This window comes from Aotus nancymaae, unplaced genomic scaffold (genome assembly GCF_030222135.1).
Source record: "Aotus nancymaae isolate 86718 unplaced genomic scaffold, 86718_ANA_hifiasm-v0.15.2.pri h1tg000025l, whole genome shotgun sequence".
NCBI lineage: Eukaryota > Metazoa > Chordata > Mammalia > Primates > Aotidae > Aotus > Aotus nancymaae.
Window position 1 is genome coordinate 15,817,116 of NW_026988438.1, and position 20,810 is coordinate 15,837,925.

At 38.2% G+C, this 20,810-nt stretch overlaps 1 protein-coding gene across 1 annotated transcript in view; it reads right to left on the reverse strand.

Moving 5' to 3' along the window:
* The window catches only part of COL1A2 (collagen type I alpha 2 chain), a 35,701-nt gene extending 16,666 nt beyond the window's left edge, over nt 1-19,035 (reverse strand). Inside the window, exons 1-28 of the mRNA XM_012450797.2 lie at nt 18,784-19,035; nt 16,159-16,169; nt 15,531-15,545; nt 14,848-14,883; nt 13,645-13,737; nt 12,303-12,356; nt 9,361-9,405; nt 9,215-9,268; nt 9,070-9,123; nt 8,709-8,762; nt 8,240-8,293; nt 7,670-7,723; nt 6,099-6,143; nt 5,751-5,804; nt 5,607-5,651; nt 5,171-5,224; nt 4,576-4,674; nt 4,388-4,432; nt 4,175-4,273; nt 3,699-3,752; nt 3,468-3,575; nt 3,052-3,105; nt 2,848-2,946; nt 1,889-1,942; nt 1,325-1,423; nt 854-907; nt 251-304; nt 40-93 (exon numbers count right to left, since the gene is read on the reverse strand). Coding sequence (XP_012306220.2) covers nt 40-93; nt 251-304; nt 854-907; nt 1,325-1,423; nt 1,889-1,942; nt 2,848-2,946; nt 3,052-3,105; nt 3,468-3,575; nt 3,699-3,752; nt 4,175-4,273; nt 4,388-4,432; nt 4,576-4,674; nt 5,171-5,224; nt 5,607-5,651; nt 5,751-5,804; nt 6,099-6,143; nt 7,670-7,723; nt 8,240-8,293; nt 8,709-8,762; nt 9,070-9,123; nt 9,215-9,268; nt 9,361-9,405; nt 12,303-12,356; nt 13,645-13,737; nt 14,848-14,883; nt 15,531-15,545; nt 16,159-16,169; nt 18,784-18,853 — 1,665 coding nt within the window. The 5' untranslated portion in view covers nt 18,854-19,035. The remainder of the gene's footprint in view (nt 1-39; nt 94-250; nt 305-853; nt 908-1,324; nt 1,424-1,888; nt 1,943-2,847; nt 2,947-3,051; nt 3,106-3,467; nt 3,576-3,698; nt 3,753-4,174; nt 4,274-4,387; nt 4,433-4,575; nt 4,675-5,170; nt 5,225-5,606; nt 5,652-5,750; nt 5,805-6,098; nt 6,144-7,669; nt 7,724-8,239; nt 8,294-8,708; nt 8,763-9,069; nt 9,124-9,214; nt 9,269-9,360; nt 9,406-12,302; nt 12,357-13,644; nt 13,738-14,847; nt 14,884-15,530; nt 15,546-16,158; nt 16,170-18,783) is intronic.
* Between the last annotated feature and the right edge of the window lie 1,775 nt (nt 19,036-20,810).

Consider the following 20,810-nt stretch of genomic DNA (forward strand, 5'->3'; position numbering starts at 1 on the left):
GACCAAAAGGTGGTATTGTATATGTTTGAGTTGACTTACCTGGAAGCCTGGAGGACCAGCGGGACCCTGTTCACCTTTTCCACCTTGGACACCCTGAGAGTGACAGGAAAGAGAGCATAAATAGCATGTACACGTGTGTCACCACTGCTGTCTAGCCATATAACTTTTGGACTGAAAAACGGAGATGGTCAGTTTGAGTGACTATATGCATTCTAGGGCAGAAGAGCACAAGAGTGGGAGAAATACTCACCTGTGGTCCGGGAGGTCCCTGAGCACCATTGTTTCCATCGGGACCTGGAGCACCCTAAAAATTTTTAACAGAAAGACTGATGGTTACCTGACAGCCAGGCAGTTTAGGATGTCTCAAAACCTCATGTATTACTTCCTTAAAACAAGTTTGTCATTTTAGCATGGATTAAACTCATCGTGGGTTCCCACCAAAGCCCAAATACTGCCTACTAACTTTAAAAATTTTTAATTTGTGTGGGTATGTAGTAGGTATATATATTTATGGGTTTGCCTACTATTTGATAGGACTCAAGTGAAGTCTGCAGATACAAGGCAATTTATAAGTCGCAGAATGCTACTACATATTCATACCCTTTTAATTATAAAATAAATAAAATAAAAGCCAAGTGCTTCTGTATTTTTGACCTAATGTACATTCTGATTTGTTTTTGCTCACTGTCTTATAAGTTTGGTTTTTAAAAAAAGATATTTTATGATGGTAAAAGGACCCGTGGGCATGCCATCTTGAAAAGAAAGGGACAAAATGATATCAAATGGTGTAAAAAAACGTGTGGTTCTTAGATGAATGCTATGTGAATAGATCTGTACACAGGTTGGCACCTACCCGAGCACCAGCAAGACCAGCATGACCTTTATCACCATGTTTGCCAGGATCACCCTGTAGTAAAAATGAAAAACAAAACAGAACCAAAAACAGCCTTACACATTTAATGTCAAATTAACCACAATGATTTTGGAATGCCAATTTTCTGCTTGATTTTGTGTTCTTTTGAGATCCCTAGTCTATGGATTCTGTTATCTAAGGATAATCCATCACCATGCAGCTCCGGGTACAGTAAGATGTCTCTGAGTCTGTGGAAACATGGGGCTCAGGAGATGGATTTTCAGCAGGGATACAGGATACGCTGGAGGTAAACTTTTAATGTGGTAAGAATGTGATAAGTGGCCTCTAGTTTTCCTGTGTTGAATGGAAACCCCCTGAGACTGGACTGATTCCCAGGAGAGAAATACTAGAGTTTTGGTAAAATATAGACACCAAAAGTGCTGAGAGTGAGAAAGATGTGGTGATTCTTACAGTGGGGCCTTTGGGTCCAGGGAATCCAATGCTGCCAGGCTCTCCTCTTGCTCCAGCTGGGCCAATTGGGCCAGGCCTGCCGTCAATGCCAGGGAGGCCCTAAAAGCAGAGTTTATTTCAGGTTTACTCAGGGTCAACATGTTCTTACAACCTCAAGCTTATGATGCTGCCACAGGATGAAACAAAATAGTTTTCTGAACGCATAGAGCTTCTTGTATAAAGCGTCAATAAATTATGAATCCATTTTCCTTTTCTAACCAGGATGTTGGTACACACATAGCCAATTCAATCTCATATGTACGCAATTTCCCTGGTTCCCTTCTCTTGCCATACCCTTGTCACCTGCTTCAATTTTCCCTGCCATGTTTTTCTCTTCCCTGCTCTGCTTTCAGTCCTGCATTCATTTGGACTCCATAATTACAATCTATTACTGTGCATTCCCAGTTGATGTATGTGTCTGATATTTATTTTCAATGTGCTCATGTATAAATAAGCCACAAAATAGACTTGATAAGGGTGCAATAAGTGTCCTTGAAAATGTAATGGAAAATGAGCAATACTTACGACAGGACCTTCTTTTCCAGCGGGGCCAATATTTCCAGGGGAACCAGGAAGACCCTATAAAATAAATGAGGATGCTTTTATATTGGCACTTTAACTCACATACTCAAGAATCAGATTGACTGAAGTCTCACAAAGGCACTTCCCCACCGCCTCGTTGCCTAGGGTAAATCATTAGGAATATTAGCCACTAGCTGGGAAGTGTGAGAAGAGCTCTGAAATTTTTCTTGTACTTTTTTGTGGCTTTCCTTTTATTGAGTGCAACTGATCCATTTATAGATATCTCAAGAAACTGTTAAGCAACATGCTATATGGGCAAAATGTATCATGTTATTTACCTCATAATAGAAAAACTAATACTTTTAGTAAGTAATTTCCAAAGTGGATATTTTATTGCTATATTTGGTGTCCCTATTACTTGTTTATGGTACAGTTACAGTTGATATTCACCCATAAGAGATAATGGACGCAAAAAAATTACTCTATTGCTATGGATTAAAGTGTCTATGGACCTAAAGGTTATTTCTCCATAGCTAGTGTGATGCTGAATATATTACAGCACTTTGTGATTGCTGGAAAAATGACTTCACTTATGAATCTAATAAACGAATAATGTATAGTCCTAATATATTTCATGAACACCTTATATAAAACTCACAAATTAAGATAAAAGATTCATGCTGATAGGAGAACCAATCTAATTTGGATATATTAAAATAGATCTATTCTCCCAAAAACCTCATAGCCATTGTATCAAGTAATAAATAGAAAATTTATGAACTAATTAAATACATAAAAATATCTACTGAGATTTGATAAAGTTAAGTTAAAAATGCAACTGTCAGCAAGACTACTAACAAATCTACTTTTGATGTTTTTATTGTTAGCTTCAATATTAACTAAACCTTTACAGAAGGAAATAATGCCAGGTGTGATTTGCTCAGAATCAGTCTGAAACTTACTCTGGGTCCCATGAGACCAGGCTCACCAGGGCGACCAGCATCTCCACTGGGGCCTCGGACTCCAGCAGGGCCACTTGCACCTCGACTACCAGCAGGGCCCTATTCAAAAGAAAGAGATAGGGGAGGAAGATGCTAAAGTTAATGACACACCCACCACCAGAAGCATCAAGTTCCCTCCTAGGAAGTAAGTGATGGACAGCTTACCATGACACCAGCTCTGCCATCAGCTCCAGGAAGACCACGAGAACCAGGACTACCCTGCAGGAAGGTACATGAAATAGAGGGAATTAAAGAAATCTCTTGACTTTGATAAGGTAGAGTTTGTTAAAACATAGCATGATTTCCTTATGGGGGAGATACAGACACAAACCAAACCAAAACACGTCACCCAACCCCCAGAGGAATTCATAGATGAGCATCCTGCAAAAGTAGGTCAACATTGTTTCCAGGCCAATTTTATAACATACTAAATTGAGAGTCACTGATTTAATAAGGCAGATGGAAAGCAGATGCTTCTTTTGCCTAAGAAAACACAGTCAGTAATTTTGACCAATTCCCAAGGAAGGGGTGTCATGATCTGTCTCTGGCGTGTTTGGGTGTTGGGAGCATTTGAAACCTACTCTCAGCCCAGGAGGTCCGGGAGGGCCAGCAGATCCAGCTTCCCCATTGGGGCCTCTCTTTCCTTCTTCACCACTGGGACCAGGAGGACCTTGGGGTCCAGCAGAGCCCTGTTTAATGAAACGAACAAAAGAAGTGGGGGTAGAAAAATAATTTTTATGTTATGTCCAGCTGGAGAAACTGGAATGAAAAAATAATTAACTTTATAAAATTGTGATGCTAGAGCTACTTACGGGCTCACCCTTGTTACCGCTCTCTCCTTTGGAGCCAGCTGGACCAGGCTCGCCCTAGGATTCAATACAAAACAGTGGTCAAATGACAAACACTTGTCAAAACTCTCTTGCAGACAAATCTCTTAGAATATTTGTGGGTCAAGGTAAAGAGAAGCTCAAGTTCTTTAAGAAACGTGTCTAGTTCATATTTAAATCGCCTACAGGGGAATGGTATTAGTCGAAGGGACAAAACTGATATTGTAGAACATTGCCTCATTTACCTTAAGGTAATGATCTAAGATAACAGGAGGGGCATGTCTGTGTGCATATAGCAGATGGGAATGCACATACATATACTTATATATGAAATATAAACTAAAAATGCTAAGGAAGGGAAAATAGGAATAATAAAACTACAAGTGGAAGTCTAGATAGTGATTAAATGATGGCAGAGCTGGTATTTCAGGATGATGAGAACCCCAGTCGGGACCACTTACAACAAGTCCTCTGGCACCAGTAGCACCAGCAGCACCAACAGGGCCAGGAATACCACGGGGTCCAGGGAGGCCGGGAGCCCCAGCAACACCAGGAAGGCCCTGTGAAGGAAAATGCAGTGTGGTCCATTAGGGAGGTGATGGGCTGCAGAGGCAGCACACATTAAATGCCTTTAAAATTGTAGCAGCACATTTTAGCTACACAGATATACTCACAGCAGCACCCTTGGCACCAGTAAGGCCATTTGCTCCGGGATTACCCTATGAGGAAAAGGAAAGGGGAAGGATATCACTTAATTGGAATATTTCTGTTCTTCTTTGACCTCACCTTCATTCTTCTTCTTCCCCCTGTCCTGCCCTTGTTTTTTTCTACTCAATAAAGGTTAAAGACATTGGCTACTTACAGGAGGTCCAACGGGGCCGGAGAGGCCTGGAAGCCCCACTTCACCACGGGGACCGGCAGGACCAGCAACACCAGGGTTACCAATAGCTCCAATTTCACCCTAAAAGAGGAAATTAAACCAAGATTTTAACTAGCAAATAATGAAACAGCATATCTGTTTTTAAGACACCAAGTTTTAGGAAACGTCTTCATAAAACTTCAAAATTGCAATGATTTTTCTTATCTGTTCTATTACAACAAGGTTTGAGTTTGGTTTTCTATTTTCCTTGCCTGGTTCTGCCATCTTGGCTACTGTTGCTACCTTCCTTCTTCTTCTGCCTCTCTGCGGTTGACTCTGGTTCTCAGTCAGTCCTAACTAACTTGGGAGAATCAATTTCCATGTTGCCATTTATATCAATGATCACAGTGCACAAATGCAGACAAATGATCTATTTCAAATGTAGAGTGAGAAAACTGGTCATTCTATGTCCATTTTGAAGGGAAGGAATAACTAAAGTAACTTTTGTAATTATCTCTCTATCTGCAAACACAGTTCCAATCTTTCACATCACAGTGAAAAGTTCATCAAAGTAGTGACAATGGTCACCAATGTTTACCTTGGGACCAGGGGCACCTGGGAAGCCTGGAGGGCCAGCAGACCCAATGGGACCCTGAAATCAAAGCAGAAGGTGGTAAGAAATGTCCTCCAAGTAAATTAATGAAACAATAATAATGACAGAAGATTGAAGTTGCTTACAATGGCATTATACTATTTGATATTAGCAAAGAAAAACCTGACAGCCATTCTGTTGTCATTAGGATCTCATCAAAGGCAAGACACTCATGGTATCCAGGGTGGGGGAGATTTTGCTTCATACATCAATCAAAAGTTCAGGTACTTATAAATGGCTTACACTACTTATAAGCAGAGCCTTCAAAAGACCTCACAGAACATTTGGTAAAGTGTCTGAAATGATGCTATTTCATAAGTTAATGAACAGCTCCCACCCCACACTCTCAACTCCTTTCAAATTCCCCAGTGTCAAAACTTACAGCAGGACCCACAGGACCCACACTTCCGTCACTGCCACGGGCACCCTAGGAAGAAAATAAAGAGGAAGATTAGGTGGAAAGTTAAACGACAGTCATTAGAAGATTTTTTAAAAGGATAAAATTGAACAAAATGGAAGCACTTACAGCTGGGCCACCAGCACCAACACGTCCTCTCTCACCAGGAAGCCCACGGGCTCCCTAGAAGCAGAAATATTTTCAATAAAATCCAGAATGCTAATTTTAAAAAAGTCACAGGCATCATTTGCTTTGTTCAATTTCCAACGTGTACAAGAATACATTAAAAATAAATAAGTCACCTTCTAATTCCAACTAAAAGGTAGTGGATTTCAATTAAGTAAGCAGAAGGTTATTAGAAAAATATCAAAGAATACAATGCTGAAGGATACAGTGATTAGCAAAAACATTAAAGAAGCTCCATCTCACAAAGAGGGTGTACACATTTAAATTTACAATGAAGTAATCAACACTTACTGTTTGACCTGGAGTTCCATTTTCACCAGGGGCACCAGGTTCACCCTACATGGAGAAGGATTGAGTTTTTGTTTAGTAAATATAACAATTATTTTTTCTGACAGTGCAATTTTACCCTATTATTTCACTTTGAATCATTCATATATTTCATAACATTTCTTACACATATAGATTGTTTTTCAATTATGCCAGACACACAGATTTTAAAATGTGCTAACGTGAGTTTTTATTCAGATAGTACCACATATCAAGATTCTAAGGAGATGTGGTTATTTGAGTGTACCTCCTCCCCAATTTCTCCATTACATTCTGGGTATCATTTATATATTAGAAACGATATCATAAAAAGAGATGGCAAAGGATAAATTTACTTTCAATGCAACCATATTTATCCTCTTTAAAGTTATTTTGAACACTCAGTGTTATCACTTTCATAAAATGTGCATAAAAAATTGAAGCTTCATAATATTTTTAAAGCTGTAATATTTATTTCCAATCTATATTCTTATCCTGAGTAAAAACCAGGGTAGTAGTGGTAGTGGCAGGATTTAATACTATGGCACAGGTAAAAGAACTTTCTTTTAAAATAATCTGATTTAGATATAGGGGAAATATGGTTTAAGAGACCTCATAAGGACCCTTCATTTCCAGGATTCTATGTGAAATCTATTCTTTGGGAATAAGCGTTGAATGGAAAGGGAGATAATTTCTAGCCTATGACTTTCTAACCTCTAGATGTGTGACTTTGGGCAAGTCACTGGCTGTCACTAAGCCTCAGTTTCCCATCTCTGCAAAATGAGGGGATCTCCAAAGCTCTTCGCAGCCCTAACATTTTATGATACAATGATTAGTAGTCTGAGCTGTTGCATCGGGCTCTTGGGAGAATGAGTTTGACCTTATCCATTTGTGTGGCAGCTGGAAAGTTAGAACAGATTCTCCATATTCATGTTCATTTCTGGTCCCACTAGTATTCGTTACTCATTAATTTGTAATTACGTTGGTATTCACTTTAATATCACATTATCTCCTTAATAGGAAAGAGAACATTTTATAGTTGAAAACGCTGTCAGAGAAGAGCCTAGCCAAGAGATAACACACTTCTGAGACTTTAATTACCTAATTAAAAATTTTTTGAGTGTGCACAGATAAATCACAGGCAAGAGGTTGAAAAGTGTATAGTGACATGAATGTACCTATCTAATTAGTGCGTGGCAAAGGAGAATTTACAGTTTAAAATAATACAAAGTGTCCCAATGTCTGATTAAATGTTTATTTACTTTTATTTTGGCTGCAGAGATACACTGAAATTATAGAGAGAGGAAAGAAAATGGAAGAAGAAACTATTAATATTATTTTTATCTCAATTGTTTAATTGGCATTGAATTAAATAAATATTAATAATTGACCTTTTGTCACAGACTCTCATAGTCTCCATCACTGAGGGATTTGAAGTACAGAAAAGAAAAAAAACTTTTAGAATATGGGTAGTATTCGGTATAATAGACTTTTTTGGAGATCATGGGGAATTTCAATTAATTGCTTAAAAACAATGCTTCTAATTTAATATTTACCTTCACACCAGGAGCACCAGGCTGTCCCTTCAATCCATCCAGACCATTGTGTCCCTGAAAGGCAAGACTTATTATAAAATGCTGTTCCATTATAGTGTTTGGTCAAATAAAAATTGTATATCTTTGCTATTAATCTCTCCTGGGTGAATCTTGTCTGCTGCAGTAGAAAGAAGTCCAGTGTTCTAGGTCCCAGCAAATTCACTCTATGGCCCGAGGTAGGTCACTTAACTTGCTATTGAGAGAGAAGGATGGAAGACTAGGTGCTCCCTCACATCTTTTCCATACTTAGTAATTTTATGATTTTCAGATGGTTGTAAATACTCATTAAGTAATACATGTTCTATATAATTTTTTCCCTGTAATGAGCCTGTTTTTTGGTAGCTATGAACAGACTGAAAAAATTGCACCTCATTTTACTTTCAAGAAATCTGACTCTTTAACTCTTTCTTCCCTTTGGCAAACTTCAGGAGTTTGAAACCGAATATATGTCACCCAGGATTTTAACCATACTTGAGTTCTTTCCAAAAATTAATAGGCATTTTTTCTCATCTGAGTAAAGAATGTGCTCACCCTAATGCCTTTGAAGCCAGGAAGTCCAGGAGTTCCAGGGAAACCACGAGCACCCTTGGAAAGAAATGCAGAAGATGATGAATAATGTTTCACCATAAATAAAAAGACAGTGGCTTCTTCCCTCCAAAGTATTTATTCTCATCAAAGTTCAAGCTTTGAATCAAATTCTAGTATACCTTTAAGCACAGAGCAACAAATAAACTTGCTCTGATGTGAGTAACTGAGAATATGGTATTTGTAGAAAACACAGTTTAGTTGCTAATAGTGGCTTGCTGTCATTAATATTCCATTATTTGCATGAATAAAACATATACGCATTTTTTACTAGGCTCTTTTCTTTGTTAGATACCTCCAATTTGTGGGATGAGTTTGGGTGACATCTATGTTGTCATTTAGATTGATGCTAGTTTTAGCAACTATCTTATAGACCTATGATGTTTGTGCTATCTACAGATGTAAAAAGTCTTACCTGTGGTCCAACAACTCCTCTCTCACCAGGTCGTCCGGGTTTTCCAGGGTGACCCTAAAACATGAAAACATAGTAGAGTCAACTTCTTCTTGGTAAACTATCAGACAAAATGGGGGCATCTTGGTTTTTACAAAAGGGGAGAAAGTTATCACATCAAAATGTGTATCTAGATACATATTTAGTATTTCCCTTAATACAAGCAGGTTAATTAATACCTCATTGAAATAATATTTTCCATATATTAAGAGTTCTGTCAAGCATATTCAGCTTTTGGCAGAATACTTAATTTGAATCTACAAAATCTTCTTAAGGCAAGAGTATTTAAATAGCATTTTGAAAATGCTTAAGAGTAAATACTTACATCTTCACCAGCCTTGCCAGGAGGGCCAGGTGGACCACGAGAACCTGCAGGACCCTAAAAAATGGGAGACCCATCATTTCGTTAGGGTTATATTCATAAACTTCCTAGGAAAAAAGTTATCACAAAGGTGGAAAAATGTACTCACAGTTTGACCAGGTTCACCAGGCTCACCAGCAGGTCCTTGGAAACCTTGAGGACCCTAAATGAAGAAAAGAAAGTCATACTCTAAGCCTTTATTTCTTAATTCTCTGTCTTTTTAAATAAGAGGCATTACAAGCTTTCGGTACTTACTGGGGCTCCAGCTGCACCAGGAGGGCCTCTAGGTCCCATTAAACCCTGTAAAGAAAACAGATATACTAATGGTTAGCACTGATAACTTGTCATGGTGTTGGATAGGACTAACTTAGCAGTGCCACAGACATTTTGTGTTGGACAGATAAACAGAATCGTGGTTTTATTCCAAAGTGTTTGTTCTTCCCAAAGAGGAATTTAATGACTCAAGTTTCCTGCACTAGTTCTCTCCCTTTGCTTTTCCTTTTCTCCTAATCCAAATCAACAGAAATCAATGAGAATTAGACGGGGCAATCATAGGTTCCTTAAAGTTGTGCACGATTGGCCATATTGAGATTCTTCTGATGCAATGAAGTGAATCAGTCTTTGCATAAGTGCAGAATATACAATTGTCTTCTCCACACAGATGAAGCATTTCCACTCGGATTTCCGTGATCATATGGTCATCTTCCTATGTCATATTTAACTAAGAAATTGGTATTTCTATTGTCACAAAGGGCATAAATTGAAAAGAATCAAAAGTCCTACTTAATGATTAGAGGGAAGTTTGTTATAACCTCATTGCTCCTCTAAGGGCTATTGGTGACTGATAAAAATGTCAAACAAAAGTGGATGTAATGAGGGGTGAAAGAAAAATAAAATATTATTGAAATGGCCTTCTGGAAGTGTCTATTATATGATATTATTATTGAAAGTATGGCCCAAATAATGGAAGATTGTTTTCCCCTTTGTTCTTTCTGTAGCACAAAAGTAGGGTAAAATAAACTGTTACTAGATTGTAAGCTAAGTACACTTTCTTGACTCCTCTTTGCAGTACAATGCCTGTGTAAGCTCATTCATAGGGTCTGTTCCTCATAATGCTAAAAATATTTCATGTACCAGTCTCAAGTAATTTGTTCATGACATCAACCGTGGGGACTCTGTGGTCAAGGCTAGCTCACTGTATTAATGCCTAGAGTGAAATAACATGGATTTTATTTAAAATGTACATCATTTTAATTATAAGAATTATTCATTTGGTTTTAGAAATTGCTCTGACATTAAAAGAAACTGTCACTTTTCAATCACAATAGCTTTTTAGGCATACATTAAAAATAATTTTCTTTGACACCATGAATTTCTAATTATATTTATTTATTTTTTCATGTATTTGCAACAATTTCATTTACATAAAATGTCGTGTATTTTGTGGAGGCTGTGAGACACTATGATTACTCATTAATTCAGAGAAGAACCCTTGGGGGTATTACAGTTATTGATTTTCCAACATGGAAAATTATTTTAATATTTTATTACTGCCTATCTTCCCTATTTGTGAAACACATATCTGTTGATTACATATGTCTGTGCATGTGTGCAGATGTGCAAGCTTAAATTATATTTCACTGATATTTCAAAGTAAAATGCTTTATGACCCCCAGAGAGATGTTCCAAAAACAGGGGAATCTGAAATCCATATTAATTTTCCCAGCTTAGTGGGCTTTTTCAAATGACATTTAGTAGCACTTTACTTTCCACCCGCTTTGCTGCTTCTTGAGATATAGGTACTGCTTTAAAACTGACTAATGTCCAGCATTAGCTGAAACAGCTAATTTCAAACATCCAATATAAACAAAGCCAAAAGAAATGCTCTACTTTTTCATTTCAGATACGAACATTTTAAATTACTAGAAAAATCACGGAATTAGAAGTCATCAATTAAAGGTACATTACTTCTTGAGTGAGAGTTTTAATTTACAGAAAATATTATCTCACCCTTAGAGTGTATTAGTTTATTGTGGGCCATTAGTTCCAGCAGAACATCTTCTTTTGATGATAGAGCACTAAATGCAGTGCCCAGGTAAAATTTACATTTGAAAGACCATGTTGACTTTGGGCAGATAAATAGCTTTGTTTTGAAACAATTAATTAAAATCACTAAATTGCATGTGTGTGTGTTTATATATATTAAATCCTGCAGTGCTTAATCAACCTAACACTTGGACTTCTGGCAATTTTTCCCTCTATTTTGTATATGCTGGTATACATTTCACATGCTCATATTAGTATTTTTCCCCTCAAACATCTCTCTAATGCTTGTTAGAAGCTTCATTTGTTAATAGTCATCATCATCACATAGGGAACGCTTCTAAGAGGTTCTCCACTGATAGGGTATGGTGCTGAATATTTGTACTGAGTGACATAAATGCTACATTTTTATTCATACTCTATGCTGTATTGATTTACAATCAATAGACTAAAATAGGATTTTTTTGGTTAAAATGTAGAAAAAGAAACATTTCCTATATTGTTAATTCCTTGAGGAAGGGTCAGGATCCGTCACATTCCTTGAGATTTCCCCAGTGCATAATACAGTTTAGGATCCATTGAAGGTACTTGATTAATATCCATTGACTAAATGAGTGGTTTATTCAAGGACTAGGTACATAATCCATGATGTTGTCAAATATTAGACATCTTGCCTGGCAGCTACTTCTGGTTCTGTCACTAGTCACCTGAATGACCTTGAGAAAAGGGCTTAAACTCTCCCATTTTAAAATGAGTTAACTGGACTAGAACTTGTTGATCCTTTCCAACAAGTTCAGGGAACTTAATAAATATTTCTGTATCTCTAAGTGTGCTTAAAATTCTAAGCAATGTTAAAGAATTTTTAAAAAATTAATCAGAGTGATTACTTTTTAAAATTGAGTTCTGGTTACTATGTCCAAAGATTATTTCTTGGACATAAGTGTATGACCTATCTTAATGAGGCATTTTTGTAAAGAAAAGTGAACTCCTTAACTTGGGTTTTCATAAATTTGAAGACAAAACGAGTTGCTTTTATATGATCTAAGTATTGAGTGTTCACTTAGGTAGCTAAATAAATGGCATTGTAAAATGTGACATAAAATAAATTCTTTATTTAGTAAAATTTTTTGGCTAAGATAAAGAGATAAGCATACCATTGGTCCAGGGCCAAGTCCAACTCCTTTTCCATCATACTGAGCAGCAAAGTTCTAGAGGGATAAAAAAAAAATTACATATGCGAAATATTTTTAGTTACTAGCCATGTAGTTCATTTTCTTATTCCACTTGTAAACATTTTTCTGTTGTTATTTAAAAGAGGGCAATGTTTTTGATATAATAATTAGTTTAAAATTCTTATTGAACTAAATTCCTAAAAAGTCAGGAGAGCTGTGAGTTTAAAACTTAGCCCACACCTCTTTGAAGTGGAGAACTTCCCTACTTTATTTTTTGAGCCCCTTTTCTGCCTTAACTCTGTGTCTCCACTTCCCACCTTTTACCTCTACTCTGCGGAAGAGAAGCTTTCTAAACTTTTGACGCTACTAAGGGCTCCTGATAAATTAAGCAGAGCTCAAGAGGACATCTTTGCATTTTCACTTATTGCCCTTCCCCACCAGAGTTGCACAAAATGACTAAGAGATCTTTTTCTTGTTAGAGTTTCAGGAAAAATATTAAGAGTTTTCAAGTTTAGAAGAAAATTAAATTAAAATGGCCCTTGGAAGATAAAACTTTTACAAAATAGTTCACAGTAATAACTTTACTGTTAAAGATCTCTCTTATAGTGGTAGCTCTACTAAAGAAGCTACTTTTTAATGCACTTCATAGATAAGCAATCATAATAAGATCTTTGGGGGAGAAAGGTCTTATTTTACTGGCATACAGTTGGGTATTAGAATCAGGCTTCTGATTCATAGTGCTAACCAATTAAGCAAATATGTTTTCCTTCCTGCAGTGAGGCCATTTGGCACTCATACCATTGTTAAAGACATAAAGCTAAAAGAAGATATTAATGAAAAAAAGGAAATGTACTTTTCTCAAATTAGTTTTAAGCAAATTAAACCTAAAACCGCTTTGAATGTTGGTTCAGCAGACTTCAAGCCAAGGAGAATAAAAAGGGTAGGATGTTTGTGAAATTGCTTAAGATCAAGAATTTCACTTACGTAATTCAATCTAATCAAACTCTTTAATAATGCAACACCTCTTATTTGTGCCTTACTGATAAAAGATATTAAACCTCCAAATTAAATAATGGTAATGATGGCCACAGCTAACTTCAGTGCACACAAAGACCAGTCCTGTAATTGACAAGGGCTCACAAAGAGAATGGGTAAAGCAGAATCTTGACTGAAGAAACCAAATAAATGAAATAAAATATACCAATTTTCAAATAGAAGAATTATCCCTTAACTGCTAAAAATAAATTCCACAATAAGCCTTCTTTCAACAGAGGCATAAGAAACTAAAGTTAGCTAAAAGTTAGCATTACTGAAGACACCTTACCCCACCGAGACCAGGAGGACCAGGAGGACCAGGTGGACCAGGAGGGCCTGTGGGACCATCTTCACCATCTCTGCCTGGGGGGCCTGGTGGACCCTGTTATGTAAAAATTGAATAAGGTCATGGTTAGACAGGCCCTGTAGAAACCTAAGAATTATATGCAGTGGGATCAGTTGTTTGGCTCTATGTGAAAGTAGGGTGGAAATTGAATATACTGTATTTGTCATTGATTGAAATTCACTTATTAATCTATTTTACAAAGAGGGTTAGTAACTCTCAAGATATCACAGGGTAGTTTTCCTGAAGAACTGTCTCAGCTGTTGAATATTAATTCATACCGAAGCTCCAGTATTCAAATGCAGAAATTAGAGCCAAAATGTATGGTTTCCTGCGCTTCATATGTTTAACAGTGCACAAGGATTTACTTTGAATTTTTATTCCTGATCTCTGACTGTGATGAACTTATTCAATTGTTTTGGGATGTTACATGTGAATGGATGAATCGATATGACAGTTAATAAAGTCACTTTATCATAGGATAGAAAATCCTGCAGATTTCCTACCATTAATTACCTTGTGTTGTTAAAATAATTAACTGATATAATTCTACTTATAATAAATTGTTTGAGTGGAATACATGTAAGACTCCACTTCCCTAATAGATATAAGATATAGGTATTTATATATTGGCAAAAGTGTTACATAATGCAAAACCACGTAGTTATAAATGTCAAATAAGCATAGCAAGGAGATTTTACAATGCCACAAACAAAATGTAAGCCTGACTTGTACATGTATGAATGTGAGCAGAGAAACGTGTTACTGACTACTTGCTCACTATTATTCCCAAGCTACCTAAGGGATCTCATTTCAAAAGCAAACCAAATATGTTAAAAAGCGGACTGTGGTGGTAGGTAGATACATTTTCATTATGCATGTGTTGGACGGGTCAATTACAAACAAAGCAGACCATGCAAAGGATATGACTGTGACAGTTTTGCTTTTTTAAGGGATAATTTTGACCTAAAACAAAATTGATTATATATAATAATGCTCATTCACCTCTTCTGCAGTGTATTATCTGTTTAAAGGGGTATACAATTATCTGGATATATAATAGTCTTATAGATTGCCAGTTCCTGTAGTTTCTAATACATAGTTATTCAAACATGGGCCAAAGCCCTTTATAGTTCAAACATTACACACCCTTTCTCCGCGTGGTCCTCTATCTCCAGCTGGGCCCTACAAGAAAGATACAAACAGCACAATAATAAATGTCTAAGAAGTAATTTCCAGTGAATGAGCAAATCATTCTTGATAATAATTAGTTGGTAAGACTGATCTAACTACAATGTTATTAGATAGCACATAAAAAATTGGCACAATGCAATAGATAAAAGTATATTGTTTTTTATTATAATTATACGTAATTTTTTTCAACAGGGGGACTGGAAACCGCATAGTCTCCAGCTATTAAGTTAATACTATGCATAGCATTTTGAGTAAGATGAAAACTGTAGATGAAATGGCCATTCTGTTACATTTTTAACAGCATATTTATATAGTCAAAGCTCTTTAAAATAAGCTTTTTTACTACCTACAATTAACATAATATGACTTCCATCTCCAGAATAAAATAAGTCTTTTTTCCTTTTGTATGTAAATCACCAGTTTGTATCATATAAATGTAATTACAGATGATTCTGGAAGATAATAAAACTTTGTTATCTTAAACATCAAATCTCCTTTATTTTATGCTTTAGCTAATGCATATTCATGTGAGCAAAATCTTGATAAAGTATTTTCCTTCTATAGTCTACTATAAATTTAGTTAAATTATGTCACCGCTGATAATTCTATATATTTATGAAGAAGTGTTGTACTCTTACCTTTCTTACAGTTTCCTAGAAAAGAATAAATATAAGATTATTATGAAGAAAATTGTATTTAAAAACAGCTTCAATTTTGGTGTAGTATACAAACATACCTTCACAGTACATTATATTACACATTTACTATTATCTTAGTTTAATATTTCAAACTACAATTTAAAATTTTACCAGTAAGTCAAATAAAAATATGTACCTATAGAACCAAATATATATAAATACTTATCTGTAATTATGCCTCAAATTCAATTCATGAGCTAAGAATATGTTCATAATAAGTGCTTTTGCAAATGATTCCAAAGGAGTGAAAAGATTCTCTAGCTCACTGAAGTCTTCTGCGTCACAGTAGCTGATCCTAAAACTTAAGCTTCTATTGGATTATTTACTCTATATTTCTTATGAGTATTTTACAAAGCTAGTCTTATTCAGTAGTCCCACCCATTTTGGAAAATAGGGTGGGTACTTTCTAAGGCAGCCAAAAAGGTTTTGACTATCATAATTCTTCACAATTTTCTTGGGAATCCAGGTTGGTTAATATTAATGTAACTTTTTCCCTTCCAAGAGAAGACATCACTGTAGCCAAGAGAATAAAAGTATTTTTAAAAATTCCAAAAACAATTTTACTCACCTCTTGTAAAGCTGTAGAAAAAAAAAGTAGAAATAATTATTAGTATCACTTCATGGATCAATAGCAATAATTAACAAATAGAGACACATGTTAATAAAATTGAGTTACCTAATTAAAGGACCAATTATATTTTTTATTAAGAATATTTTGATGACTTGGAAATTATGCAGGTCAAATGTATGGCAGGGATCAGCAGGGTGATGTGTTTGCAATATTAATATGTAAATATATTTTGAATTAAATTGTTAATTATTTACTATTTTATAAATGCTGTGAAATATTAATGTGTCTGAAGGATATTTTGAATGCTTAGCAATTAAGCTGGTAATGTGCACAGATGAATCACTGAGTGTAAGACAAGATTAGTAGATTGATGAAGAAATAATTTATGGTTTAATTCGTTTTTAATACCTAAATATCTAAAAAAGGTAAAATTTAGGAAAGTATGTTACCTTAAAATTTTATATTGAATTTGTTTTTTATGAAACATTGAAGTGGACTTAATTTTTTATAAAACATCGAAGTTACCTAGTACTTCACTGAGTTTGTACCATTCTTACTAACCTTTTTCAAAAGGTCTAAATTGCATATTATTAACTATGAAAATGAATTAATTCAGACATCTGAATTTTGCTTTAAATTAGTTCACTTAAATTAGGTAAGGTCATTTTACCAATATGTATCATTTTTGCCCCTAAGAAAGAACTTTGTATAAATGGAAAATCTGTGGATTAAAGATCTTGAAAAATAATAGAAAAAATTAACGAAAGTAATATCCCCCCTTTTGCCATAATTGCTGAGTCCTTAAAGAGTGAATTCCTCTCCTACAGTATAAAAATTATAGGTTAATACATGATACAAGTGTGGCCAAGCTTGCAATAGGATGAATCACCCCTAAAAATTGCTTTCATTAGGTGGCCAAAAAGTGCGTTATTTGAAGTGAGAACATCTGTTTCAACAGTTACAATTCAGGAGGGTGGACCACATCCAGCACTGATATTTAAGGGCAATTTATGAGAATTACTGTTAAATTACAAGAATGATATGTTTACTTCATTGTGTCCATCGGTAGGAAGAATAATTATGCCTGACTTTAACGGAAGTCCTTATGATTTTGGAAATTTGCCTTTTAATTACACAGACGTGGACCATTTTGAAGAATGCGTGTTTGATAACATTTATTCGAGACTGTGGTTGGCTGTTGGTCAGAAGATAAGTTGCCTTTGTACCTTCGAATTTCCCTAAGTCTGCTTTCATTTTAATCTCTAGGAGTCAACACTCTTTATCCTCCTACTCTCAGCTCTCATGTGAACTCGGTAATGTGAATCTGTTCACTGGTTCACTGCAAATACTCCTTAGTATCCAGTGTGTACACTAAAAGTGAATGAAGGGGGAACCCCCCCCACACACAAATGCATTAGTAATTATGCGGTGGTAGACACCGCGCTATGTGGGAGGAGCAACTTTTTGGAGTACTGGGTGTGGTCAGTCTCCACCATTCCCCATCTAGTCAATATCTTTGTCTAGTACTTTGGCAGCCATTTTCAAGATGAAAACGGAGTGATCTTCTTCATTCTATCACGACATGAAAGTCTGGCCATAAAACCTAGAGCTGGAAAGTGACCTTGGGGTCCCTTTAATTTCTGTCTCATATTTTAGAAAAGGCCGTTTGACTTGCCCATGGTCACGCGACAAATTAGTGTCAGAGTTATGGAAAGAACCCCGGTCTCTTGAGTCTCATGTCAATGTTGGTATTTCTCAACTTGCTGCGTTCATAATGTTTGATTATCAGTGGGAATATGTCAAAGGGATAATTCTCAGGCTTAACAAAAGTTAGAGAGGATTTTAGTTTAAAAATGTTACTATTTCCATGACCAGAAGGTGAATTGAGACACTAATACTACTTTTCAGAATGTATCTATTCCAAGTAGCATCTATTCTCCTTTCCAGGGTTCACTGACTAGCCACTGGGGAACGGCTCCAACCAGAAACGTTGATCATTAATCTGTATAAACCCGTAGAAGCTTTAATTGGGATTCCATTTGCTTCAGGCCTGGTCCCCTGTACTTTCATTTTTCTTCCTCCAGAGGGCGCCTAATAACCATCATCATCATCGTCATCCTCCTCCTCCTCCTCCTCCTCCTCCAGACAAGCCCTTATAAAGCCCAGAAGATAAAAGCTCTTAGGAGGTGAGTTTTACATTACTTATTTGAAGGGCTTTCTAATGCAGGCCTCAAGTTTTACAAGGTGGACATCAGTGCGTTTATGGGGCCTGTGGGGTGGAGGCCCTTGAATTCCTCCACCACACTGGTTGTTAATAGCTCATCCTTAGGGAAAAGACCGTCTGCTCCCTTTGGGGGTTACTAAGCTGAGGATCCAGGTGGGTTAACTGTCTCACTCTGAACTTAGAGGAAAAGCTCCCTAACTCTTCGTGAGCCTTTTATGTTTTCATTTTTAAAAGTAATTTCCATGTTTCTTATCAATTCCGGCGTTTTCCCTCATGCCAGAGAGCCTGCCCTCCAAATGTACCCGGAATTCAGGTTACAGGTTTTCCTTTCCAGAGCAGGGTGCCCTTCCATCTAACCTCTCTCCCCGATCTCCCACAAACAAGCTGAAGGCACTTACATTGGCATGTTGCTAGGCACGAGGTTACTGCAAGCAGCAACAAAGTCCGCGTATCCACAAAGCTGAGCATGTCTAGCACTTAGACATGCAGACTCCTTGTGTCGCAGAGCCCCTGGGTCACCGGCGGAGGTATCACCTGGCGGGCGCGGGCATGCAGTCGTGGCCAGTACCTCCAACTTAGCCGAAACCTCCTGCAGCCGTGGTGCTAAAATAATAAAGCCCGGATCTGCCCTATTTATACGGCAAAAGTTTCCCTGGCCCGAGGGTGCCTCCAAAAGGGCCTCCACCAATGGGAGGGCTGGGGCTGGGGGCCCGGGCAGCCACAGCTGGGAGGAGACTGCGGGGGCGCAGAGGAGGGAGCGATCGGGGGAGGGACGTGGCCACGGGGCTGGCTTCTTAAATTGGTTCCATTCTTTTTGAGGACGTGGACACTTTTGAGGCTTTCAAGGGGAAACTCTGACTCGCTGTCTGCATACCTCCGCCCTCCCCATCCTCCCGCCCTCCCCCGCCCTTTCCAAGTTTGGAAACGCAGTGGGACACGTCGGAGAGCCCTGCAGCCCCGAGGTGGGCAGAGTTTGCAGATCTCCGGGCAGCCAAGCAGCTAGAGAGGGATCGGGAGCCCAGCGATCAAAGCAGGAGCTGTCCAGTCCTGCCTCACCTGTGCCCTGTAGGCCACCTGTAGGGTGGAGGGCTCCGGCGGGCGCGGAGGGGGCAGGGAAGGAGGGAGGGAAGAATCGACTGCGTGGCGCAGCCGGAGCAGGCCTCCCCGCCCCTCCACCCCTGCACCTCGCCCCCGGCCCCGTCCAGCTTTTCTCCAGTTTTGGGGCTCTGTGAGCCTCAGCCGTGATGCACTCTCTTTCTCTTATGACTTCGGGAAAGAGAGGTCTTGTCTGTGGAGGGCTGGGCTGCAGTCGGAGGACGCCTTTTGTTGGCACGTGGGTTGGGCAGCAGGCTCCAGGCTGCTAGGCACCTGGCTATAGGAAGAATAGACTCTAGACTAGACCAAGTCGCCTGGGAAGGTCCTTCGACCTCCTAGCTTGCCTTTGCTGAGGCTAATTCCAAAAAGGGTTTTTTGGGGGTTTATCTGGCATTCCGAAATGACTGCAACCGACCTGGAGACCAAGAACTTCTTTTTCAGTCTCTCCTTTCTGAGGCTGCGGTAGGGGATCTTTCATGATTTCCAGTCTCCCCTCCTCTTCTCCACGGGCTCTTGTCTGGATTTACCAGCTCTATCCTGAGCCTGGACCCTTCTACCTTCCCGTGAGCCCCGGATCTCCCTTGACCTTGCTGCCTACTCTCTGTCCCATCTCTTACAGCCACACCCAAGCACCTACCCGACTTCATCCTAACTCCTCTCCTCACCTAGGAGAAAACGCCTAGTACATCCAGAGGGCCTTCTAATTCGAGCTTGGGGTCTTCGTAGTCTTCGCTGGTAACACCCCAAGCAGTGCCCCCACCAAAGTGGATGTTAACTCTCTCCCCAACACCCAACATCCCTCCCTGCTGATGTGGCAGGGTTTGAAGCAGGCAGTCGTCAGCATTTGGTGGGAGGCCCTGGACTTAGAAAGAAACAATGAAAGTGGAGAAAACGAAACAGGAATCTTTCTTTCTTAAAGTGAGAAACAGGTTTCAATTGTAGCTGTTTTTACATATGTCTTGGAGGAGAATAGTTGATTAGGCATTTGTTTTAAAGGAGGAATTTTTTAATGCTCACAGTTAGATCTCTGTTAAATAATTTTGTAACTCCAAATAAGGAGCAGCTTTTCCTGGGGATGGGGGTGGGACTGTTACTGCTTCCATCCAACCTTCCACTCCCTACTAGGGAGAGGAGGAGCTGGTACCTTGACCCTGAGGTGGAAGGCCAAAGGTCCTGTGTCCTTTTCTAAAGCCTCATGGGATGCATTCCAGGCCCTAGGTTTGAAAGGCCGTGTGTGTGTGTGTGTGTGTGTGTGTGTGTGTGTGTGTGTGTGTCCCCTCTCCTCTACTTGACCCCCAGTGAGGCAGCAAGAGCCTAGCGAGATTGCTGC